This window comes from Gallinula chloropus (assembly GCF_964237585.1).
Source record: "Gallinula chloropus genome assembly, chromosome: 1".
Lineage (NCBI taxonomy): Eukaryota > Metazoa > Chordata > Aves > Gruiformes > Rallidae > Gallinula > Gallinula chloropus.
In genome coordinates this window covers 212,921,261-212,947,436 of record NC_140085.1, presented here as the reverse complement: position 1 = coordinate 212,947,436, position 26,176 = coordinate 212,921,261, and the positions used below count along the sequence as shown (strand labels likewise).

Below are 26,176 nucleotides of genomic sequence, written 5' to 3'. Positions count from 1 at the left end.
AATTGAAGTATGTTGCCTGTCTCTGGCTTGTTCTTGTGAGAGCAGATGGTGAGGTGCCACCACTGCAGAGCTCTGTGACTGTCCCCAGTCTTTCTTCTCTGAAGTAGCTGGCAATGGTAGTACTTGAGTCATGGTCACAGCTCACCTCTTGTTCATCCAGTGTCTCTGTAGACTCACAGATACACCTCTAACAATTACACTAGCTTTATATATTTATGAGGATTTCTTTGTGAGCTGAACAGCTGAAAACTGGGTCTTCTCCTTTATTGAAATACGAGGTTTCAGGAAATAAACCAGCAGCTGGAAACATGTGGTCTGGTGACAAAATGCTTTATATTAGCCTGAAGCAAGTGACCTGCAGTTCATAAGCACGGACACAGCTCTTTGCCAATCATTTTCTTGAAAGACAAAGAGTGTTTGACTGCCTAGTAACTGTTCTGCAATGATTTTACTCAGAAGACAGCACGGGTTGATTACATTTTTGTGGGGAGCTTTTTAAACAGTTTGGATCTAAAAAAGGAGTAACACCTCATGTGGCAGCCAGGTAGAAATAGAAGCATTCTCTGTGGGTTGTATAGATGCAAGACTTGTGTTTTCAGAATGCAGACATTTAATTTGCCATAACACAGCAGCTCCAGACCTTTAGCTGAGAGCAGCCTGTAAAAGGCAGTTGTGCCGAAGGTCAAGATTCGACTTCACCAGGAACAGTAAATGGTGTCAAGCAGCTGCCCCCACTTCCAGCTTTGGTACTGTATCAGTTATCAAACTGACATCTTCCAGGTTTTCCAGTGGACTGGAAAGCCTCACAGCACACCTGGCCATTGTGGCTGGTGTCCTACCCTTGCGTTGCTCTGTGGTGGCATCATTAGGTCTTGGAGAACAGGAGAAGTGCCTGAGGATTGGAGGATAGCCAATGTCACTCCTGTCTTTAAAAAGGGCAAGAAGGAGGATCCCAGAAACTATAGGCCAGTCAGCCTCACTTCTGTCCCTGGAAAGGTGATGGAACAGCTTGTTCTGGATGCCTTCTCCAAACAACTGGAAGAGAAGAAGGCCATGAGGAGCAGTCAGCATGGATTCACCAAGGGGAAATCGTGCTTGACCAATCTCATCGCCTTCTATGATGTCATCACCAGCTGGGTAGATGGAGGGAGAGCAGTGGATGTCATCTACCTTGACTTCAGCAGGGCCTTTGATACTGTCACTCATGACATCCTGATAGCAAAGCTGAGAGAGCAGGGGATAGATGAGTGGACAGTGAGGTGGGTTGAGAATTGGCTGTTGGACCAAGCCCAGAGGGTGGTGATCAGTGGAACAGAGTCTGACTGGAGACCTGTGACCAGCGGTGATCCCCAGGGCTCGGTGTTGGGTCCAGTTCTGTTTAATATCTTCATTATTCAGTATCTTCATTGATGACCTTGGCATCCACCCTCAGCAAGTACCCGATGGTACAAAGCTGGGAGGAGTGGCTGACACGCAGGACACTGCGCTGCCATCCAGAGAGACCTGGACAGGCTGGAGAGCTGGGCAGGGAGAAACCAGATGAGGGTCAACAAAAGCAAGTGGAGAGTCTGGCACCTGGGGAGGAATAACTGCTTGAATCAGTACAGGCTGGGGGATGAGCTGCTGGAGAAGAGCTCTGTGGAGAAGGACCTGGGGGTCCTGGGTGATGACAGGTTGGCCATGAGCCAGCAGTGTGCCCTGGGGGCTGAGAGAGACAATGGGATCCTGGGGGGCATCAGGAGGAGTGTGGGCAGCAGGTCACAGGAGGGGATCCTCCCCCTCTACTCTGCCCTGGTCAGGCCCCACCTGGAGTATTGTGTCCAGTTCTGGGCTCCCTGGGATAAAAACGACAGGGATCTCCTGGAGAGAGTCCAGAGGAGGCTACAAAGATGATGAAGGGCCTGGATCATCTCCCCTGTGAGGAAAGGCTGAGTGAGCTGGGACTGTTCAGCCTGGAGAAAAGAAGACTAAGGGGGGACCTTATGAATGTTTATAAATATCTCAAGTATGGAATGCAGGGGGAATGGGCAGCCCCTTTTCAGTGCTCTGTGGAGACAGGACAAGGGGCAATGGCTGCAAGTTGGAGCACAGGAAGTTCCACAGCAACATGGGGAAGAACTTTTCCCCAGTGAGGGTGCCAGAGCCCTGGGACAGGCTGTCCAGGGAGGTGGTGGAGTCTCCATCTCTGGAGAGATTCCAGCCCCGTCTGGACACCTGTCTGTGCAATATGAGCTGGGGAGCTGCTTTGGCAGGGGGGTTGGACCCCATGATCTCTCCAGGTCCCTTCCAACCCCTACAATTCTATGATTCTATGATAATTAGAAAGCTGGAATGCCGTAGTGAATAATCAGTTTAGGCAGAGTTTTAGCTCCGGATGGTAATGGTTCTAGCATAAACACTGAATTTCTCTGCTCTTGTGGATTGAAATCAGACTCTCAACCTCATTTTAGAATCAGTTTTCCTATGGCATTGCAGTATATGAGGCAACATGAGGTACAAATGCAGGGGAACCTTTTTTTTTTGTTACAAGGCAGCTGGTAGTACTTTAGTCAGAAAGCCCAAGACTCCCTGTTGTAAAAGATTTCAGTGACCTTTTAGAGATATTCTAACACTCCTGCTGTTTACAATATCATTTGAAAATCTGGCAGAGTGAAGACCAAATTTGAAGCCTTTGGGTTAGAGGAGTATCTATCAAGAGATTCCACTCAGATTTTATTGAGGAAGGAACAATAGAAAATTGCCAGGCAGCCCGTAGGCGAAGGCTGTCAGCCTGCCAAAGTAATAATTGGGCATGAAAATTTTAGAGCTGGATCTCTGTGGCATTTCCAAAATAGCAGCAACCAGCTCTGCTCTGGGAAGTTTTGTGGCCCCCGTGATAAGAGGGTGAGAAGGAAAAGCCGAGCCATGTTGTACCTTCTGTATTCATGTCAATGCAGTGACTAAGAACATAAAGAACCAGAGTGTAAGAGATTGATGTGTAGGCCACTAAACCTTGAAATGTGCCAAGTGTCCAGAAGCCTTTTCTTCTATAGCTAGTGACTCTTAGATAGCTTGCAAATAATTATCACAGAATCACAAGGTTGGAAAAGACCTTTGAAGATCATCAAGTCCAACCATTCCCATCCTGAGCTAAACCAGAGCCCTAAGTACCTCATCTACCCTTTTTTTGAACACATCCAGGGAAGGTGACTCAACCCCCTCTCTGGGCAGCCTGTTCCAGGCCCTGACAACTCTGTCAGGAAAACATTTGTTTCTAATGTCCAATCTGTCCCTGCCCTGGCACAGCTTCATGCCATTGCCCCTTGTCCCATCTCCTGTCCCCTGGCTGAAGAGACCATCGCCCACCTCTCTACAACCTCCCTTCAGGTAGTTGTAGGTGGGGAGAAGGTCTCCCCTCAGCCTCCTCTTCTCCAGGCTAAACAGCCCCAGCTCCCTCAGCCGCTCCTCAGAGGATTTGCCCTCCAGCCCCTTCCCCAGCCTGGTTGCCCTTCTCTGGATTCACTCCAGGACCTCAATGTCCTTCTGATGGTGAGGAGCCCAGAACTGGACACAGCACTCGAGGTGTGGCCTCACCAATGCCCAGCACAGGGGCACAATTACCTCCCTAGACCTACTGGCCACACTGGTTTTGATACAAGCCAAGATGCCATTGGCCTTCTTGGCTGCCTGGGCACACTGCTGGCTCCTATTCAGCCTGCAGTCACCCAACACCCCCAGGTCCTTCTCTTCCTGACAGCTCTCCAGCCAGTCTCCCCCAAGAGATTATCCAATGTGGGACATCCTACCATTAGAGTTTTGAAGTGGTGATTGTACAGTCAGTACTGTCTGCTGAGTTATATTGCTCTGGGTGCTTTAGGAGATAAGCCTGGCCCTCTGCATGCAGGATGGAGAGCCCTGCTTTGAAGTCAATGAATGGCTCCTGTTGATCTCAAAGACAGTTGAGTCACCTTCTGTGAGGGTGTAGCCTGTGAGGTAACTCAGCTGCAGAGGTGATAAGAAGTGATAGGAGTGGAAAACAGCATAGTCTCTTCACACACAAAACTGGTGGCGCAGGGACGTGCCTGTGTGAGCCACACACACCATTCCTCCTGGTACTGGGAAGACCCTGACACAGTGTTCATACCTCAGCAGGAGGAGCTAGATACCCTCTTCCCGAATCTCACAGCACCAGAAGACAACTAGGGGACATGTGTATATCCCCTAGCACTTAACCTTGGCTGGCAGTAATAAAAACAAAGAAATAGTGTGGTGTTTCACTCAGAATGAAATTTACAGAACCATAAAGTATGTTTGCCCTGTCACAACACGTCAGAGAGGACATTTTAGATCTGCTGAGGTAGCAGACACTGTGCTGTCCATGCTAGCCCTCCCCATCATGCTGCCTCTTGCATGACCAGTCGGGGTCCCCAGCTGCATTCCTCACCAGCTGCTTGGAAGCAGCTGCAGAACAGGTCCAGGGGAATGCATGGAGCTCCAAGTCACTTGGAAGTTGCCAGCCTGTTATCTGGATGGCTCTTCAAGGAGGACAACAGGTCCCTCACAAGATCTTCCATCTAATTGGATCCTGCAGGTTTACAAGCTTATATTTATTTGTAAACAGTGCTTAGTGCTGTACAGGGTGTGGAAGTCAGAAATTTCCTGCTTCTGAAAAACTTCCATTATAAGGGTTGTTACAGCACTGGGATAGGGATTCAGAGCTCTGAATACCTGTGTGTATAGTTATTTTAAGTCTCCTAAGATATCTCAGACTTCTCCATGGTTTGGCTCAGCCAAGAGCACCTGCAGGAGCTGAAGGCCAGGCTTGATCTGTAGAAGATGTAAAAAAGCAGCAGACATCTCTGTTTGGGCACTTCAATCACTCTGCTGGTGTTTGGGTATTGTATCAAGGGACATGATCATTCACCATAGAGATGTGTTAAACAGTAGAGGTAGTGCTTAGAATCATAGAATCATAGTTTGGGTTGGAAGGGACCTCAAAGATCATCTAGTTCCAAACCCCCTGCCATGGGCAGGGACACCCTCCACTAGACCAGGGTGCCCAAAGCCCCATCCAACCTGGCCTTGAACACTGCCAGGGAGGGGACAGCCACAGCTTCTCTGGGCAGCCTGTGCCAGGAACTCACAGCCCTCACAGTAAAGAATTTCTTCCTCATATCTAATCATAATCTTCCCTCTTTTAGTTTAAACCCATCATCTTTTGTTCTATTACTACACTCCCTGATAAAGAGTCCCTCTCAAGTTTTCCTGCAGGCTCCATCAGGTACTGGAAAGCTGCAATAAGGTCTGCCCAGAACTTTCTCTTCTCCAGGCTGAACAAGCCCAACTCTCTCAGCCTGTCTTCACAGGAGAGGTGCTCCAGCCTTCTGAGCATCTTCATGGCCCTCCTCAGGTCCATGTCTTTCTTGTCCTGGGTACCTCAGCACTGGATGCAGTACTCCAGGTGGAATATCATGAGAGCTGAGGGGGAGAATCACCTCCCTTGGTCTGCTGGTCATGCTGGTTTTGATGCAGCCCAGGATACAGTTGGCTTTCTGGGCTGCAAGCTTGCATGAATGGATTGTGTTGAGCTTTTTATCTACCAACACCCCCAAGTCCTTCTTTTCAGGGATGCTTTCAATCCATCCTCCACCCAGCCTGTGCTTGTGCTTGGGGTTGCATTGACCCATGAGCAGGACCTTGCGCTTGTCCTTGCTGAACTTTATAAGGTTGACACAGGCCCTCCTCTAATACCTGTCAAGGTCCCTCTGGATGACATCCCTTCCCTCCAGCGTGTCAACCACACCACACATCTTGGTGGTGTTAGAAAACCTGCTGAGGGTGCACTTGATCCAACTGTCCATGGGTCCAACAAAGATGTGAAACGGCACCGGTCCCAGTATCAACCCCTGAGGAACCCGTGATGGCCTGGGAAAGAAATACAATTAACATCAGTGAAGCACTTGCTGTAGTAAATATTTTGGGGGCTAAACACAGCAGAGCTTTCCAGACAAGCATTCATGTCCATCCAAGGGCTGGGGTTTTTATTATATAGCCACCTGTCTTGTGTTTATTTAATCTGCTTTTCCTGCCTTTCTCAAGTCCAGATTGATGTTTGGTCAGTGTTACAAACAGGCAGAGTCTTTCCCCCTGTTTCCAAGGGATGTGAAACTCTAGAGTTTCTCTCACTTTGATGAGGACATTGGTGACAGCCTGTTGTAGCCCAAGTCCTCTACTTCTGGTTTGTGAAAGGTTTGTTGAGGACTTGCCTGATCTCTCTTGCAGCTGAGGAGAGCTTTCTGCCACCTCTGACCCATCAACAAGGCGTAAGAGGTTGAAACAGACTGGCTTTGACTGGAGTTGTTAGTACTAGGCAAGCTCAATCATAGAATCATAGAATCATAGAATGGCATGGGTTGGAAGGGACCCCAAAGATCACAGAGCTCCAACCCCCCTGCTACAGGCAGGGACACCAACCTCCAGGCCTGGAGCTACACAAGGCTGCCCAGGGCCCCATCCAACCTGGCCTTGAACACCTCCAGGGATGGGGCATCCACCACCTCTCTGGGCAGCCTGTTCCAGCCCCTCACCACTCTTTCTGTAAAAAACTTCCCCCTAATATCTAATCTAAACCTTCCCTCCTTTAGCTTTAGTCCATTCCCCCTTGTCCTGCCATTATCTGCTCTTTTAAAAAGTTGATTCCCCTCCTGTTTGTATGTTCCCTTCAGGGACTGGAAGGCTGCAGTGAGGTCCCCCCACAGCCTTCTGTTCTCCAGGCTGAACAAGCCCAGTTCCCCAAGCCTCTCTTTGTAGGGCAGGTGCTCCAGCCCTCTGGAGCACCTCAATATGATCATTAGCTCTCTAATTGCATTGGCAAATCTTTCCAGAACACTGGAAAAGCCCCAGAAAGCATGATGATGTTTTTGTACACTGGTGAATTTAAAACTTGAGGTTGACCCTGTGACACCCAGTAAAGAAGTGGTTTTGTTTCTGATCAAGCAAGCAAATCTAGGTTAGAAAGCAGCCAGGACAATGGTCTGGCTTCCCAAGCATGGTGGGTTGATCCTGACTGGAGGGTAGGTAACCCCCAGAGCTGCTCTGTCACTGCCCTCCTCAGCTGGGCAGGGGAGAGAAGATACAACAGAAGGCTCCTGGGTTGAGATAAGGGCAGGGAGAGATCACTCACCAGTTACTGTCACAGGCAAAACAGACTCGACTCAGGAAAAATAATTTAATTTATTGCCAATCAAATCAGAGTAGGGTAATGATAAATAAACCCAAATCTTAAAACACTTCCCCCATGCTTCTGATTTCTCTACCTCCTTCCCCACAGCAGCACAGGGGGATGAGGAATGAGGGGTGGGGTTAGTTCATCACACGTGGTTTCTATTGCTCCTTCCTCCTCAGGGGGAGAGGACTCCTCACACTCTTCCCCTGCTCCAGTATGGAGACAGTCCTCCATGAATTTAGTGGCTGGAGAGCTGTTTGGAGGAGAAAGACCTAGGGGTGTTGATCAATAGCTGGCTGAACATGAGCCAGCAGTGTGCCCAGGTGGCCAATAAAGCCAATGGCATCCTGGCCTGCATCAGGAACAGTGTGGCCAGTAGGAGTAGGGAAGTGATCCTTCCCCTGTACTCAGCTCTGGTGAGGCCATGTCTGGAGTGCTGTGCTCACTTTTAGACCCCTCACTACAAGAAGGACATCTTGATGCTGGAGCATGTCCAGAGAAGAGCTACAAAGCTGGTGAAGGATTTAGAAGACAAGTCTTATGAGGAATGGCTGAGAGAGCTGGGATTGTTCAGTCTGGAGAAGAGGAGACTGATGGGAGACCTCATTGCTCTCTACAGCTACCTAAAAGGTGGTTGTAGTGAGGTGGGGGCTGGTCTCTTCTCCCTGGTAGCTAGTGACAGGACATGGGGAAATGGTCTAAAGTTGCATCAGGGGAAGTTTAAGTTGGATATTGGGGAAAATTCCTTTACTATAAGGGTTGTTAGATACTGGAACAGGCTGCCCAGGGAGGTGGTTGAGCCACCATTCCTGGAGGTGTTTAAAAGAAGAGTAGATGTTGTACTTGGTGACATGGTTGGACCTAGTAGGGCTGGGTAGATGGTTGGACCTGATGATCTTGAAGGCCTTTTCCAACATGAGTCCTTCCCATGGGCTGCAGCTCTTCATGAACTTCTGCAGCGTGGGTCCTTTCCACATGGTACAGATCAAGACCAGACTGCCCCAGTGTGGGTGTTCCACAGGGTCACAAGCCTTCCCAGCAAACCTGCTCCAGCGTGGGCTCCTCTCTTCATGGGCTGCAGGTCTTGCCAGGAGCTCGTTCCAGTGTGGGCTTGCCACAGGCCCACAGCCTTCTTTGGGTGCATCCACCTGCTCTGGTGTGGGGTCCTCTATGGGCTGCAGGTGGAATCTGCACCATCATCATTCATGGGCTGGAGGGGAACAGCCTGCTACACCACGGTCATCTTCATGGGCTGCAGGGGAATCTCTCCTCCAGCATCTGGGCCACCTCCTCCCCTTCCTTCTTCACTGACCTGGCAGATTGCAGAGCTGTTCCTCTCACATGCTCACTCCTCTCTCCAGCTGCTCAGCACTTTTTTCCCTTTACTAAACTCTCTTATCCCAGAGGCACTACCACCCTCTCTGGTGGGCTTGACTTTGTCCAGCATCAGGTCCATCTTGGAGCTGTCTGGAATTGGTTCTGTTGGACATGGGGGAAGATATACCATGGCACTTTCTGCTGTGGGCTGGACACATCCAGAGGTACCTTTATGCTACAGGAAAAAGGGCTGGAACTTTTTAATCTTCCTGCTCCTGAAATGCTTGGCTTGCTCCTCAGTTTTTAGAAGGCAAGAGGCACCATAGTGAATGGAAGGAGCACTAGTCTCTGTGCCTGATCTGAACCTCTGGCTCACCTCTTGCAGGAAATTGGCTGCACAGATAGAAAGTTGGGTTGGAATCCTGTGTCTGTGCCTCTGTATATTTGACATCAATATCAATAAGCAAATGTAAACATTTTGCACTCAAAAGGAGCACTGATTCAGCCCCAGGGCCCCAAGAAAATGCAACTTTGGGTTGAGAAATTCCATGTTTGGGCAAAAAGATGAGCTTTGCAATGATACATATAATCCCTGAGGAGGAGGATTTGTGGGCAGAAGGCTGAAGATACAGCTACAGAGCCACAAAGCTTGAAATTTATTACAAGAATATTCCTATCATGCATGTGGGGTCTGCTTGTGCATGCATTATACTCACATTAATATGATGAGCACAGGACTTTTCTGATGCAGCAGAACGGGTTTGTTGGCATGAGTTTTATCTGCAAATGAGCAGGTGATATTTTGTGAGGGAAGGAAGATCCACGTTTGGTGGGCTGGTTCTTTACTTCTGGTGGCAATTTGAAAGGATTTCTAATATTAGAAGTCCCAGGGAGGAATATGTTACTGCCATAACGTTCTTATGCTATGTGAAAGATTATATCATTGCTGAAGTACTTATTTTCATGTGTCCTTGTAACTTGTCAGGCACATTTCAAATGTTAACAGCTCTGGAGATTCACAGCCTCCTCTGGAGACCCAGAAGCAGCAGGGGCAGCTCTTGCTGCAGCAGCACAGGAGCTGCAGGCAGCCTACAGAAGAGCATTGTGGGCACATGGGTCTCTCTGACTCTCTTTATTTGGAAATTCAGCCCTATATCTGAAAAGTGTTCAAAATCAAATGTATTTAACCCCGAGGCTCTGCTTTTAGAAGATGAATGGTTTCGTGAACCAGAACCTTTAAGTATAAATAAGAACTAATCAATGATGATTAGCATAGTAGGTTTGCTATTGGAAGAGTGTGTTTTCCTGGCCTTTGACTGTTTGCACATAGATCACAGAATCACAGAATCACAAGGTTGGAAAAGACCTTTGAAGATCATCAAGTCCAACCATTCCCATCCTAAGCTAAACCAGATCCCTAAGTACCTCATCTACCCTTTTCTTGAACACATCCAGGGAAGGTGACTCAACCCCCTCCCTGGGCAGCCTGTTCCAGGCCCTGACAACTCTTGCAGGAAAACATTTGTTTCTAATGTCCAATCTGTCCCTGCCCTGGCACAGCTTCATGCCATTGCCCCTTGTCCCATCTCCTGTCCCCTGGCTGGAGAGACCATCGCCCACCTCTCTACAGCCTCCCTTCAGGTAGTTGTAGGTGGGGAGAAGCTCCCGGATGCTCACACACACACACACACACACACACTCACTTCCCATCTTTATTAGGTTGTCATTTCAACCCACTATCATCACAGAATAGCCTGGGATTTAAGGAGCAGAAGCCTTACAGACTCCCAGATAGCATCATTATGAACATGGTCAAAAATCACTACAAATATTTATTTAAAGGTGTTAGATTTGGTACACGCTGGGTGCATTAACCTGTTGATAAGACCCCACAAGTATGGGAAAGGAACTAATGGCTGTGGAGAAACATTTAACTAGCTGCTGAAAGATCTTCTTTATGCCAGCTTTTAAAATTATGTGCTAACTGCCTAAAGTGAGGTGCTGCATCGTTTGTCTTTCACCAATGTTTTGAAATCCCCTTTTAGACCTATTATGTTATGGTCCTGCAGAAGGCAACTTACCGCTTTCTTCTCTTGTGATTTCCCCAGTCCTCAGAGGTGTTTTTTTATACCCTTTTCCTTTGCTAAGTACTTAAAGTACTTATCTTACTTAAAGTACTTATCTATGAATTAAAAAGCAATGTATAAAATCTGGCTATCAAATACCCTGAAGCTCAGATTCCCTTTTAACACAGTGGTCTTACAGCCTGGAATAATATGACCGGTGTAGTTTCTGAAGCCTGTTGTATGCAGTTGTCACCCCTACAGGCAGATAAGAGAGAGGCTTTTGAACTTAGGCAAAGTCATGCCCTTTAATCAGAGCCTGCTAATCTTTTGAATTTGCTTTGCCCCGTAGACGACTGAACACACTGAACAAGTGCGCCTCAATGAAACTCGATGTGAACTTCCAAAGAAAAAAGGTAAGGAAACTTCATGAAATGTGCTGACTTTGCCCTGACTTCTGTGATAAGACCTCCCCACGTTAGCCTTTGAGTCAGTAATGCTCTTACAAAGTCAGTGTATTTGACTTTGAACGTGTGTGAGCACGATAATGTGTCAGCATTATCTGGACACACGATAATGTGAATTTCTGAATCTTGAAATTATAAATGAAATAGAAAAAAAAACAACAACAACCCCTCCTGTGACTCACACAGCAGGAACGGTGCTACGTGTGGTAGAAGGGCACATGCAGTACTGGAAACTGTGTGAATGTGGGGTTGGAGCTAGTGGGTGAAGAGCCAGCGCGGTTTCATTACGCTGGGTCGTTTGCCAGCGCCGCCTGAGTACACAATGGAAAATCCTGCTCAGAAGAGAAGTGGAAGCTGCTCGCATGAAAACAATAGCTTGTCTTTATTTCTGGTACTGACTTCTTCCCGGTTAAGTGGATGAAAATAAACTCTGTCAGCCTTACAAGCTCCTGGGTTAACAGGGGAATTACTTGAGCTCAAAGGGCTTGGGCAAGGGCCGCGGGGGCTGCCTATTGATTTGGAGAGTTTTGTAACATGTTCAGTGGGAACTGCTGAGCATTTGGTTTTCTGGTTACAAATTCCCCCAGCCCTTCAGCAGTGTCCAGTGGTGGCTGTTGACTCTCAGAAGCCTTGGTGTCTGTTTTTCCTCCCTTAGAGTACTTGCCTAATGCTGTTTAAAAACAACCTCCAAGGGGTTGTATTTCGATTTGGTCTTTTCATCCTGCATTCACTGTCTGAGGGAGCTTTGCCCAAAGGGTGGTTTTAATGTCCAGACACTCTGTTCTGCAGTGTAGGCAGCCTCTTTAGCATGTCTTTTGTCCATTCTCTGGAGGCACTTCACTTCATCATCCCCAATGGATGGTTCTTGTCTTTGAGAAGTGCCAACACTCCACATCAAACACCCACATCACACCTGAGAGAAAGGAAGAGTAAAATCCCCTGGGTACATGATAACTTTGTGATTTGGGCAGGTAGGCCCTATAGGGAGAGACTAAGGTCCTTCAGCTCAGTCGACTGTGGTGCTGACGTGCTGAGAGCAGTGTCTAGTTTGCAACCCTGCGCTCCAGTGGATGTGATCCTGCAGAGATGCTGGAACTGTGCAAGAGACAGAATTACAAAAAAACAACATATAGGTGAATGCTGATAGTCCCCTGGAAATTTTTAGTTCCTGTCCTTCTTCTCTTCAACAAGTATTGTGGGTTTGGTGTCAGGACCAGAGAGGTGATCATCCCCCAGCTCTGGTGAGGCGGCACCTCGAATACTGTGTTGAGTTTTGTGCTCCTCACTACAAGAAAGACATTGAGGCCCTGGAGCATGTCCAGAGAAGAGCAGTGAGGCTGGGGAAGGCTCTGGAACACAGATCTTGGGGGGAGCGGCTGGAGGAGCTGGGCCTGTTCAGTCTGGAGGGGAAGAGGCTTCAGGGGAGACCTTGTTGAAAGGAGGTTGTGGTGAGCTGGGGGTCAGCCTCTTGTCACAGATAAGTGGTGACAGGACAAGAGAGGGAATGGCTGCAAGTTGCACCAGGGGAGGGTCAGGCTGGAGATTGTGAGACATTTCTTCTCAGAAAGAGCGGTTGGGCACTGGAAGGGGGTGCCCAGGGAGGTGGTGGAGTCACCGTCCCTTGGGATGTTCAAGGTAAGATTGGATGAGGTACTTAGAGACATGGTTTAGTGAGTAATATAGGTGTCAGGGGGATGGTTGGACTAGATGATCTTGGAGGTCTTTTTCAGCCTTAAGGATTCTTTGATTCTGTGGTCCTGTGAGCTTTGTATGCTTCCTTCCTTGCCTCTTTAAGAGGATTTTCTTGTTGGCTTTTATTTTATTTTACAACCTTCTACAGCCACTCCTCCCTGTTCTGAGTGGACTAAACTCCTTGGCTGCCCTCCTTGCAGGTGACCATTAATTTGCTGTGGAAGTGAGAGTGCCCTACTTGGTAGTCTTTCAAGGGGATAGGAGCTAGTTGAGTCCATACCTGCACGAGGTCAGGAGGGGATGAAGGAGATTTGGGATGACAGATGCAGAGCATCTGGAAGAAAATATGGGGGAGAGAGACTGATGATAGGAAGAAAGGTAAATGCAAGTGTTGGGTTTGGAGTTGAAAACTGAACCAAGTAAACTTTTATTGCTGTAGATGCTGCCTTTCCCAATAGTCTCTGTGATGATCTGAACAATGAAATGCAAAATCAGCTTGCTTTGGAGATTCAGCATAACAGGTTTGCACAGGACCAGCACAGCTGCTTGAGTGATTCATCAAAAATACAGCCTAGTGAGCTGCCAGGCAAGGTTACTGTGAAAGCCAGCACGGGGTGAGCGTTCCCCACTGCCTGCTCTCCCACCCAAACCATTCAGGCTGTGGGCTGCTCCCTTCCCCTTGGCTTCATCAAGATGCATGCAGAAATCCTTGTGTATGTGTTGCAAATATGTCCATAAGCGATTTGGACAGACAGAGATTAGCCTTTGGATTAACTGCCTTCTGCAGCTGTCGATTTATGAGAATTCCTGCCCCCAGCTGGAAAAATGTGGCAGAATTCCACTGCAAATAAACCCACTTTTTTGCCTTTTGTTAGCATCCTTCTCTGTCTAAGGCAAGTACACCCTCAGTCAAGAAAAGCTGTGCTATTTTAAATCAACTGTGACAAATCCCTGAATCAAAACCTCTTTCTCTTTGGCAAATGTTATCAGTCACTCCTCAGGAAACTTGCCCCTTCTCATCTTCCCAAACAGAATGGTATTAAATGGACTTTTGAATATAGTCCAAAGCTGTGCACTTGATTTCACCCTAGGTCAGTGGAAGTACACAGTCACTGCTCCAAGATGTCTGCACTGCCTGTGTAAGGTGAATCACCCCTTTCAGACCTACTCTTGATCCACTGTCCCTATAGTTGGTGACATGTCGGTTGGCAAAGTGCTTTCTGCATATTTTTTTTCAGGACAGTCTCGTTTCTCAGGGCTCTCTGATACCTAACAATAACAGTGGGTCACTCAGGATGTTCGTGGCTTCCAGAATGTCTACTGATCCCATGAAAAGCAAAGCACGTTGTGCCACAGGACTCACAGTGCAGCTGAATTTGGGGTTAAGTCGCCATGGCAGCATTTCAGTGTCCAGATATTCCACTTGTCTGATTTCTCCTCTGATAAAGCACAAGCAAGTTTCATTACCAATTTAAAACAAAACAAAACACACACACACAAAAATCTAAACCTGTTTTTATTAAGCTGCAAATTCCAACACCAGATCTCTTCTGTATTTTCTGAGCGCTTCTTGGGCACAATGTAATCCTATCTTTGGCATGGTTAGAGGCAAAACTTGTTTACTCCCAATATCCATTTCTGTTCATCTCTACTTTCTAAAAAAAAAAAACCCCTCAAAACTTATTTTCCTCTGAAAATGATTTAAAGTGTATTCACCACTGCATTTATGTTTATTTCTGTGCTCTCCTCTTGGTGTTTGTCACAATGTCTCTATGACTCTGGCTAGTTTAATCCATTCCAGCTTGTAGAAAATACAGGCTAAATCTTGTCTGTTTGTACAGGGATTTGTGTCAGCCAAGAATCTTCCTTTAGGTCCCTTTAGCATATTGGGACATTCAACAAATTAAAAAATATATACATTTTTATCCTACTGGCTGGTGCCATCGACACTTCAGCAGTGCTAGGCTTTGTAGATATAATTGTCTCTACTAAATATTTAAAAGTACATACCCTTGTGGTTTTTAAAACCTCCACTTTGTGGCACTGCTAAGACCACAATAGATGGAATTTGAAGTGCCTGAGCCTGTGCAGTCCTTCACTCTGGATATATGTACACCAAACCGTGCAGCTAAAGTGAAGGTAGAGCTGGCTGGTGTGCCATTTCTTCCCTACAGACAAAGCATTGGCCTTTTCTAGCCCTCTCCTGATGCTTCACTAGCAGCTTAAATTTTCTCTCTAGCCAGCCACAGAGGTAAGATCTCCATTCATTCCTGTGAACTAACACCATCTGCAGCAGCACTGCACACCTCAGCGTTACCAGATAAAAGAGGAATGGCTGAACCCAAAATTTCATAGCTAGATTTTATTTTATGGTTTGGACATGAGCTAAAACATCTGGCTGACTTGAAGTGATAAACTGGCAGAAGCTTACGGCTTTAGGGAGACCTGGCACGCTACTGATCCCCATCTCTGTCTTGTGAGGGCTCACATTATTTAAGGTTTTGGGCGTTCTTGTAAAAATTGGTTTACATTTTTCAATTAGACAGGCCAGTGGACATCTACTCAGAGATGGGAGATAACTTTACCATCAAAACTTCACAGAAAAATACTTCTAACGATAGACGTTTAAAATGAGAATTTTTCCAGTCCCAAAATAGCCTTCCTGGTTTAGCACCTCATTGGAGTCTGACAGCCCATCATAGTTTACTGCCTTCCTATTGCTTCCAAGAATGTGAAGAGCTGTTGGGATGTCATGTAGGTGAAGTTAGTTTGTTCTAAAACAAATGCACAAGAATAATGCAGTGTAAACCCTGTTCAAAGTCAAGGGAAGGATCCTCAGCAGCAGCCGTGGGCTTCGCATCCTTCAAGAGCAGCGAGTTCTGTGCTTCATGCTGAAGGTGGATTTTTTTGTTTGAGCAAAGAGATGAGAAAAATGTCACAGGGAGAGCTTTTTTATCCTTTTTTTTCCTCCAAGGAGCATGTTGTCTGCATTGCAGAGTAGCTCCTGGAGCTGCCTAAACATAAGCACAATTCTGCATGCCCCAGGAAGGGCTGCGGGGTGGCTGCTGGGGCTGGGGAAAAGGTCAGGATGAGCCAGAGACTGTGGGACAGGCTGGAGATCATCAAGTATGGGGTGCCTCAGATGGCAAAAGCAATGGATATAGTGGTTGCCAGTGTAGGAAAGCTCACCTCAACTGTACATTATGCCCCATCCAGGAGTGAGCCTGGCTGCTCCTCCTCCCCTCACCTCCATGGCTGCTTTCACTGCCTGTCTTTGCCCATGTACAGACCCAACCTAAGCAATACCTCCAGATATTATTTTTTATTGTTATTTTAAGCTTCGTAGCATTTTATCTGTAGTTATGTTCCTGAAACACAACCCTGTTAAATGCAGCTGAACCTCACAGGTGTTTACTTACTTCTCCATCTGGAATCCTGTGTCCAGAGCTGGGGCCCCCAATACAAGAAGGATGTGGAACTGTTGGAGAGGGTTCAGAGGAGCCACAAGGATGATTAGAGGGCTGGAGCAGCTCCCCTACGAAGAGAGGCTGGGGGAGCTGGGCTTGTTCAGCCTGGAGAAGAGAAGGCTGTGGGGGGACCTCATTGCAGCCTTCCCGTCCCTGAAGGGAACATACAAACAGGAGGGGAATCAACTTTTTAAAAGAGCAGATAATGGCAGGACAAGGGGGAATGGACTAAAGCTAAAGGAGGGAAGGTTTAGATTAGATCTTAGGGGGAAGTTTTTTAGAGAAAGAGTGGTGAGGGGCTGGAACAGGCTGCCCAGAGAGGTGGTGGATGCCCCATCCCTGGAGGTGTTCAAGGCCAGGTTGGATGGGGCCCTGGGCAGCCTTGTGTAGCTCCAGGCCTGGAGGTTGGTGGCCCTGCCTGTGTCAGGGGGGTTGGAGCTCTGTGATCCTTGGGGTCCCTTCCAACCCAGATCATTCTATGATTCTATGAAATGAGAGAAGCTGCTATGAAAGGATTGATGACCACTTTCAAAAGCTAGCTTCAGGAAGACATTACCACCTGTTGTTCACATGGAGCAGCACAATCATGCTAATTAGTAAAGGCACCTGCTTTTAACATGTGCTCCTTGCTCTTTTCCAGAGTGAAGATTCAGATGAAGAAGACCTCTGTGCTATCAGTAATAAATGGACTTTCCAAAGAACCAGCAGACGATGGTCTCGGGTGGACGACATTGATGCTTTGCTTCACCCATCAGACAGACATGGATCTTCTGGGGACATTAAAATGAAAAACACAACAAGCAGTGAGAGTGTCCTTACAGATCTGAGTGAACCTGAGGTCTCATCGATTCACAGTGAGAGCAGTGGGGGAAGTGACAACAGGAGTCAATCCGGCACCAGCAGTGCTGCCAGGGAGACCTTGGACTGCTCTGGCCAGCATGATGTAGAGAGCACTCTGCTACAAGACTCAGCTGCAGTAACCACCTCCCTGCCTGCCAAGGACAACCTGAAGAATGAGAAACCAACCCGAACCAAAGCCAAAACGTTTCTGAAGCGCATGGAGACACTGAAAGCAAAAGGGGTACATGGAAAACTAAAAGGCTCAGGAAGAACGGGTCCTTTAGAGATAAGTGGACCTGTTCTACAGTATGAGCCAAAATCCTTGAAAGACATGCACTGTGTACAGATAGTCAACGGTGATCTCCAAACCTTAGGACCAGACTCAGCCAAAAGAGGACTTTCCTTTTCTGCCAAATCCAGCAGTGACAGCAGCCAGTCCGAAAACAGTAGCAGTGGGGTGAGCACGCCGTGTCTGAAGGAACGCAAATGCCATGAAGCCAACAAGAGAGGTGGGATGTACCTGGAGGACCTCGATGTTCTGGCAGGAGCAGCCTTACGGCAAGTGGTGGACCAAAACCGCAAAAATGAGTTTCATTCCCAAGAGAACCTGGTTGTGCATATCCCCAAAGATCACAAACCAGGCACCTTCCCAAAGGCACTTTCTATTGAAAGCCTCTCACCTACAGACAGCAGTAACAGTGTGAACTGGAGGACAGGCAGCATCTCTTTGGGGAAGCAGAACTGTTCTACTCCAGCAGAGTCCGGACTGATGGCTTGCTGTCCTAAAGAGAGCAGAATTAGCATTTATGACAATGTGCCAGGTTCCCACCTGTATGCCAGTACTGGGGACCTCCTGGACTTAGAGAAAGATGTCCTTTTTCCTCATTTAGATGACATTTTGCATCACGTCAATGGACTTCAGGAGGTAGTAGATGGCTGGTCAAAGAACGTGTTGCCAGGTCTGCCAGTTGCTGATGTGTCAGTAAGGGAATCTCCATCACTGCCTTTCCAGTCACCCACACAGATCACCCTTGATTTTGAAGGAAACTCTGTCTCTGATGGCCGGACCACACCAAGTGATATGGATAGAGACGGAACATCCCTGAATGAATCTGAAGCCACTGGTGTTAGGGACAGGAGAGACTCTGGGGTGGGAGCATCACTCACAAGGCCAAGCAGGTAAGTTAACAAAACTTTGTACACGAATCCATAAAATGTGAAATAGAATATAATGAATCAGAGGCACTCAGCCTGGGAGTCAGAAGGTGCAGGGGACCATGACAGCTGTACTCATCCTGTATGGCGATGGAGACTTCCAGGGAAGGGTGGGACTCTGGGAGAAGAGCCATCCTGCTATGGAAATTCTTACATGGAATCAATGGAGAATTGGTTTAACAGAGCAAACCAAGGCATTTTTTTCCTCTCTTGAGCCACTGATTACATAGTAGGACCCTGTATGTGTTGTGGGATGTATTTCCAGTTTGCCTTGTTATACAGCCCAGGATTTATGCCTCAGTGGCCTTGTCTCTTTTAAAAATGTGTCCATTTGTGCTTAGAAAGAATTTCCCAACCCTGCCAGGGTCCCTTACGTGCCAGGATGAAATGACAGTAGACAATTAACTTCCTATGAAAGGTGATAGGCAGGATTTTGTTAATACTTTGCCAACCTGCCTTAAGCCAGAGGAACGAGTTCCTGTTGAGCCAATGAGCATGGTGCTGAGTAAAGGTCTTTGTGGATCCCTACTGCTGTGTGTAGGGTGGCTTCATATGTGCAAAGCAGTGAGAAAATACCTGGCATTTTCTGACCTGCTGTCAGCCTTGTCACATCCTCACAGAGGGTTCTGTCATGCTGTGGCTTGCTGCCATCCATGCTTGCTCACCACCATCACAACAAAGTGAATTCGAGGAAACTGCTGAGTAAATGAGCAGTGCCAGAGGGGTTTTTTTTTTAGGATTTGAGACAGAGCTCATGTCTAGCAAAACAAGAAACCAAAATGAGCTGGGTGGGGGTTTTTTTCCAATGTACCCAGTATATAGAGAAAGTTCACTGGAGTAAAGGGAAGATGTGAGTGGCTCAATAGCTTGGTGGTTACAGCCCTTGCCAAGGAGACACAGGGTTCAATCCCTTCTCCCCCAAAAAAATTCTTCACTATTTAATAATACACATATTTGGAGAAACCCATCTCCAAATATGTTGGTGGTCAGGCTGGTCTCCTGGGAGGTGAGGGACGAGGCATCAAATCTGGGTTCTGAGTCAGGGAGAGAACATTTGAATCCAGGTCTCCCACATCCTGTTGGAAATGTGTGGGCTGAAGGGCACAGCAGGCAGCACAGCTTCCCTGAGCACATGGCTGAGCCCCACACCCACTTGTGAATCTAACATTTAAAAAGAAATAAATAAATCAAAGCTTGGGCATTTCCAAAATTCAAGAGTTTGAGCAAGTTGTTTTATTTGCCCCCAGGCTACACTTCCTTTCAGCTGACACCCCACCAGCCATAAAGTGTGTGTGTTTATACATGTTTGGTGCCTTGCCCAGCCCCACCTCACAGTGTACCATCTTCTCCTGCCCAGTTAAAGCAGTTGTCTCATTCTCCTCTGGTTTCCTTTGCTGAAGGCGATTGCGGTGGCACAGCTTCCAGATCTCCTCCCACCTGAGCCACTCCATCGCATCACTTCACATCAGCAACCAGTCAGCAGCCCAGCTGAATTTACTGCAGAAATTCTCCCTTCTTCGCCTTACTGCCATCATGGAAAAGTACTCCATGTCCAACAAGCATGGCTGGACCTGGTGAGTACCATCAATCACTGGAAAAGAGGTATTTTTAGAGGGAAATTGTTTCTCTTAATTCTGTTATTCTGGGACTAAATTTAGTAAATGCAATTAGGAGGAGCAATTTACTGCAGGATTTGAAACCGTCCCCTTTAATCCATTGCTGTCTAGTGACTCAGTGGCAAAGTCAGAAATAGATCCTGGAGATCTGACTTCATTCCTGTCCTCTAACAGAGAGACAACCCCAGCATCTCTAATAACACTCCAGGTCCATAAAAATAAACAGGAGTGGGAGAGAGTGATTAGAAGTAGGAAATGTTTACAGTAAGTCTTCTCCAGAATTAATTTTGTGATTCGAAAAGGAACAGCTGCTGCTGATACTTCATGTGTTAATTATTGGCCTGTTTGTACTTTGAAAGAAGGCTTAGAACAGTTACAGGACTTTTCTCTGCAGATCAAAAGAGGAAAGCTTCAGCCCAGTCCTGGATCTGTTTTAGAGGGAGTTTGAGGCTGTAGCAGCTGTAACAGCTACCTGGTCACTCAGAGAGTGGAGTGAAGGGCTGATGGACATGAATGCTGGCAGCGTGGCTCCTTCTGTAGCCACTGGCTGTAGAAATCTGCCTGGTTATTTGTGTATGAAGCCTGAAGGGCCATGCAGGCTGAGATATATTGGAATGGAAATGGGCATAGATAAGAGATTATAAGTATCTGAGAAATAATCAAAAGGATAACAAAGTTTCCCTAATATACTGGGTCAAAAAATAATGACATTTACATTGAGATTTCCACCTTCAAAGCATTTTACCAAAATCTTACTAAATTCAACTAGATAAGCAGAGTTTCCCTTAGAAATGAAGAAACAGATACAAGGGACTAAATGTAAGATCTGCCTCACTGGCATCAGCCTCTCCAAACAGCTGGAAGTCTAATCAGTCTTTAAGGATTTATAGTGTTGCCATCAGGTCAAGGGAGGTGATTCTGCCCCTCCACTCCACTCTGGTGAGACCCCACCTGGAGTACTGTGTCCAGCTCTGGGGTCCCCAGGACAAGAAAGACACAGAGCTGGTGGAGTGAGTCCAGAGGAGGCCACAGAGATGCTCAGAGGGCTGGAGCACCTCTCCTCTGAAGACAGGCTGCAAGAGTTGGGCTTGTTCAGCCTGGAGAGGAGAAGGTTGAGGGGAGACCTTATAGCAGCCTTCCAGTACGCAAAGGGACCTACAGGAAAGCTGGAGAGGGACTGTTTGCAAGGGCATGGAGCAGCAGGACAAGGGTAATAGGTTTAAATTGAAAGAGGGGAAAAAATGTTTACTATGAGGTCAGTGAGGCCCTGACACAGGCTGCCCAGAGAAGCTGTGGCTGCCCCCTCCCTGGCAGTGTTCAAGGCCAGGTTGGATGGGGCTTTGGGCAACCTGGGGTAGTGGAGGGTGTCCCTGCCCATGGCAGGGGGGTTGGAACTGGATGAGCTTTGAGGTCCCTTCCACCCCAAATCATTCTGTGATTCTCTAAGAGTGGGAATCTAAATAGCTGTAAATTAAATGCTCCAGCTCTTCGGTAGGTTTTAATCCAAATTCTATCTCCTTCCCACACAGATGAGAAAAATCTTTGTCACATTCATGTGATACTAATTCTTTTTTTTTTCCTCTTTTTTAATAATTCCACTGCAGTCATGACTCCCACAAAGGGGATCCAGTCTGTTCTTTTGTTTTCACCATTGCTTTTGGAAGAAAACAAGCTCACCAGCTCCACTTCAATTACTCAACTGGAATAAATCCCATAACACCAGGGATGAGTATGGCACATAGGGATTTCCCACCAGCATTTACCACTACACCTTGTTAGTCAATAGAAATACTAAATCATGTAACTGGTACTATAAAATTGTACTATATTGTCCCTCTCTACTCTGCCCTCATGAGGCCCCATCTGGAGTCCTGTGTCCAGGGCTGGGGCCCCCAATACAAGAAGGATGTGGAACTGTGTTGGAGAGGGTTCAGAGGAGCCACAAGGATGATCAGAGGGCTGGAGCAGCTCCCCTACGAAGAGAGGCTGAGGGAGCTGGGCTTGTTCAGCCTGGAGAAGAGAAGGCTGTGGGGGGACCTCATTGCAGCCTTCCAGTCCCTGAAGGGAGCTTATAGGCAGGAGGGGATTCAACTTTTTAAAAGAGCAGATAATGGCAGGACAAGGGGGAATGGACTAAAGCTAAAGGAGGGAAGGTTTAGATTAGATCTTAGGGGGAAGTTTTTTACAGAGAGAGTGGTGAGGGGCTGGAACAGGCTGCCCAGAGAGGTGGTGGATGCCCCGTCCCTGGAGGTGTTCAAGGCCAGGTTGGATGGGGCCCTGGGCAGCCTTGTGTAGCTCCAGGCCTGGAGGTTGGTGTCCCTGCCTGTGTCTGGGGGGTTGGAGCTCTATGATCCTTGGGGTCCCTTCTAACCCAGACCATTCTATGATTCTATGATTCTATGAAAAATCAGTCTGCATGTTAGTGGACTGAACCTTCTTCTCTCTCAGATACCCTCTCCAACTATGCTTTGCTGTGCCTTTCCTTTGAGTCCCTAACAGATGCTTTAAACCATGTTGGCTTCAGCAGGATGACAACTGTGGAGTAAAAGTTTTTTGCTAGAACAGCTTGTTATGCTATAATCTTAGAGACAGAGGCCATCTACTTATAAAAGTCGACAAGAAACCCATCCATTAATACAGATTGTAAAGTGCCCATGTACTGTGCATTAAACATTATTTCACTGTCTTTATTGAAAAGGAGGAGTCCCTTGTTGCCAGGTTCTGCCAGCAGTGATGCTGTGTAAATACTCTGATATTTTCATGCAGCCTCTTTGTGTTCATTTTCAGGTCTGTGCCAAAATTCATGAAGAGGATGAAAGTCCCTGACTACAAGGACAAGAATGTCTTTGGTGTGCCTCTGATAGTTCACGTGCAGAGAACGGGCCAGCCTCTTCCCCAGAGCATACAGCAGGCGCTACGCTACTTACGCAGCAACTGTCTGGATCAGGTATGAACTTCACTCCAGGGACTTGGTTAACTGAGGAACCAGAGTTATTTGAACATTGCTGTTCCACAGGCTGGGCCCAGATCAATGAGACTTGGTTCTAATGGTTTGCCATACTGAGATTTGAATCCAGCTACTCTGCTGAATTCCTGTCCCTGTAACAGTCCTGGAGATTGTATGCAATAGCCTACCTCAAAGAATGACATGAGATCTTCATGTCTGTTAGATCAGAGCTCAGGACTCCCAGCTTCGAGCTGTATCTGCCCTGTTTATGCTTGTCTGTTGCCAGTGAGGATTAACTGCATTCACCATTTCACAAGATATGGTACAAAAGGTTTTATTTACTTAGCAAAGAAAAAGAAGGCCAAGAATAGAGAGCAAACTCAGCAAAATATTCAAAGCATTCTGTTGACAAAGTCAGATATATCCAGATAGAGTTAGGTCAGCAGAGGTTCAATGCCAAAGCTATTATGGTACGTTTCCTTTTATAGTGTTCTTAACTGCAACAAGCCAGCTGGGAGACCCTCATGCTCAAACCATTGCAGATTTTTTTATTGCCTTTAGCTATAGAGCAGGGACATACCAATCATATTTTTACTGTTCTTCCCCTAAGGATGAGGTTATGAACGTAGGACTGGGAAAAACCCCCTGTCTGACTGAGTTCAGTTCTCTACTATTATTGATCTCATGTCATATGACCTCTTCCATAACTGCTTTTTGATAGTTCATAGAATCATAGAATCTCCTGAGTTGGAAGGGACCCATAAGGATCATCAAGTCCAGTTCCTGGCTCCACACAGGGCCAGACAAGTCAGAGCATGGGACTGAGGGCATCGGCCAGATGCTTCTTGAACATGGTCAAGCTCAGTGATGTGACCACTTCCCTGGGGAGCCTGTGCCAGTGCCCCACCACCCTCTCAGTAAAGAAGCTCCCCTAATATCCAACCTAAACCTCTCCTCTCACAGCTTCATGCCGTTCTCTCAGGTTCTATCACTGGCTGCCAAAGAGAGGAGATTTGCACCTGCCCCTTCGCTCCCCCTTGTCAGGAAGCCACAGACCACGATGAGGTCTCCCCTCAGCCTCCTCTTCTCCAGGCTGAACAAGCCAAGGGACTCAGCCTCTCCTCAGAAGACTTCCCCTCCAGACCCTTCCCCATCCTCATTGCCTCCTCTGTCCCTCTTGTCCTGTGGCCCCCAAACCTGCACCCAGCACTCGAGGTGAGGCTGCACCAGCACAGTGCAGAGCGGGACAATCCCCTCCCTGGACTGGCTGGCCATGCCCTGCTGGATGCACCCCAGGATATGATTGGCCCTCCTGGCAGCCTGGGCACACTGTTTAATTTGTGTTTAACTTGCTGTGAACCAAGACCCCCAAACCTCTCTCCGCACAGCTGGGCCTGCAGCATCTGACCCCCCAGGCTGTATGTGTAGCCAGGGCTGCCCCTTCCCAGGTGCAGAATCCAGCATCTGCCCTTGTTAAACTTCACGCTGTTGGTGATTTCCCAGCTCTCTTGATCTCTAGTTGTAGGTTCAAAAGGTGCAACCAGCATTTTACTCCACAGACTTTGCCACTTTCTGAGCTCTGAGCACACAGAAAGGGTGGCAGTGATCAGTTCTGAATCTTTCTATTTTCTGCTCACCTTTCTGATTGCTGTTCAGGTTGATTTGTTGGGTGACAGTCATCTGAAAGGCTGAGCTGTTGCTCACAGCTGTTTCCCTTTGGGGGGACACAGAGGCCCTTCCTATCCTTTCTCTCTGTTGACTCTAAAGAGATTCTGTCATGGTCAGACCTTGACATCTAACTCCTGGGTGTCAAAAAAGAGGGGAGATGCTACCATATGTAACACAGGAGTTGAGGGATGGGAGGAATACCCTGTTGGAGGTGTATTAATAGGAGAACCATATACAAGGAACATGAGATGTGGCTTGTTGGCTAAAAAGCAGAGCAATAGGAACAAAGAGAAAAGAGAGGGGGGAGAAATGGGGGAGAAATAAAAGGGAGGGTAAAACCAAAGGAAAAAAAAAAACCTCTTGAGAGGTTTGAGGAGGTCAAAAGGGTTGTCTGTGGGCAGTCTCAGACAAACACCTGCTGCAAGAGAAAGGGTTTACTTGCTGGCATGAATCAGAGCTACATGAGGGGCCATTTCAAATCAGCTTGAGTTTCTACTCAGAGTGGAATTGGGGAAATATTGAATAGAAAATGAAGGAGAAGCACAGCTCATGACCATTTAAACTATCTTTCCACCAAAAACCTTTCTAGGCCAAAAGCCTCCAGGCAATTCAGCTTCTCTGCTTTACAGTCATTCCCTTTCTTCCCATTCAATTCAAAGTCTTGTAATGCCTGGCTAGAGGCCTGAGTAGATCTCCAGTCTTCCCCAGCTTATGTGTCTCTTCCATGCCCTGCAGAAGGCAACCCAGAATCCTGAACAGGCATCAGAGCTTCTACTGCACACGCTCAGTAACGTTGATGCTGCTCTAAATCATTGTAAGGCCTGGCTCCTGGCACTGACATGTCTAAGATGGTATGAGGAGCCTCACCATTATTTGCAGGATATATTATTCTGTTTCAGCTTGTGAAATAGAAATCACTTTGCTTTTGTCAACTGCATCTTTATTTCTGCTGTGCATCATATGGCTGCTTGCAGGGCAGATGATCCACAGCATGAGGATAATAAAGAGATGGGGCCAGACTAACCTCTGTTAAATCACTGGATTTATGCTCCCATTCTATTTACAAAATGCATCTGTAATATTGCAGAACATCTTATTCTATCAAGTGAAGGACTATCCTCTCTCAGTTCGTTATGATTGATTTTTTTTTCTCAAGGAAAGGGGAATAGGAGTTTGAATAACTGTCATTAAACAAAAGCAGAGATTGAGAGTAGCAGAATTACGTGCAGAAGGAGATCATGCAGGTGAGATTTGATGTCTGACCTCTCAAATCAGACGTAGCTGGAAGTTTTTAAAGGTGCTTTGTACCAGCAAGGACACTTCCCATCCAAAGCAGAGAACTGAGCCTCTGCTCTCACATTTATCTGCCACGTGCCAAGCCTGCAGTTTTGGATAAAATTTCCATGTGTCCTTCTGCATCTCTATCACCCACCTCTAAGAGGAAAAGGGATTTAAAAAGAAGAAGAGAAAGGGAAAAACAAATGAGAATAGCCAGCTGGAGCCAGATGCTCTGTCTTGTATTCTCCTACCAGAACAAAGGGCAATTTGCAGTACAGAAATGCACCAGGACATACACAGGGCACACTCCAGTTCTCTGCTTCCTACATAGAAATTCAGCCCAAGAGCAAGGCTAAATTCATCAGTAGGAAGACACAGCAGAAGAGCCACTCACAGCCAGTC

The 26,176-nt window shown here is 47.1% G+C and overlaps 1 protein-coding gene across 2 annotated transcripts in view; it reads left to right on the top strand.

Moving 5' to 3' along the window:
* The window catches only part of STARD13 (StAR related lipid transfer domain containing 13), a gene marked incomplete at both ends in the record, with an annotated part of 297,240 nt that overhangs the window by 253,174 nt on the left and 17,890 nt on the right, over nucleotides 1-26,176 (top strand). For both annotated transcript variants that reach the window (XM_084279657.1, XM_084279658.1), the window contains 4 exons: nucleotides 10,937-11,000; nucleotides 16,851-18,229; nucleotides 19,666-19,839; nucleotides 22,669-22,828. In XM_084279657.1, coding sequence (XP_084135783.1) covers nucleotides 10,937-11,000; nucleotides 16,851-18,229; nucleotides 19,666-19,839; nucleotides 22,669-22,828 — 1,777 coding nt within the window. The remainder of the gene's footprint in view (nucleotides 1-10,936; nucleotides 11,001-16,850; nucleotides 18,230-19,665; nucleotides 19,840-22,668; nucleotides 22,829-26,176) is intronic.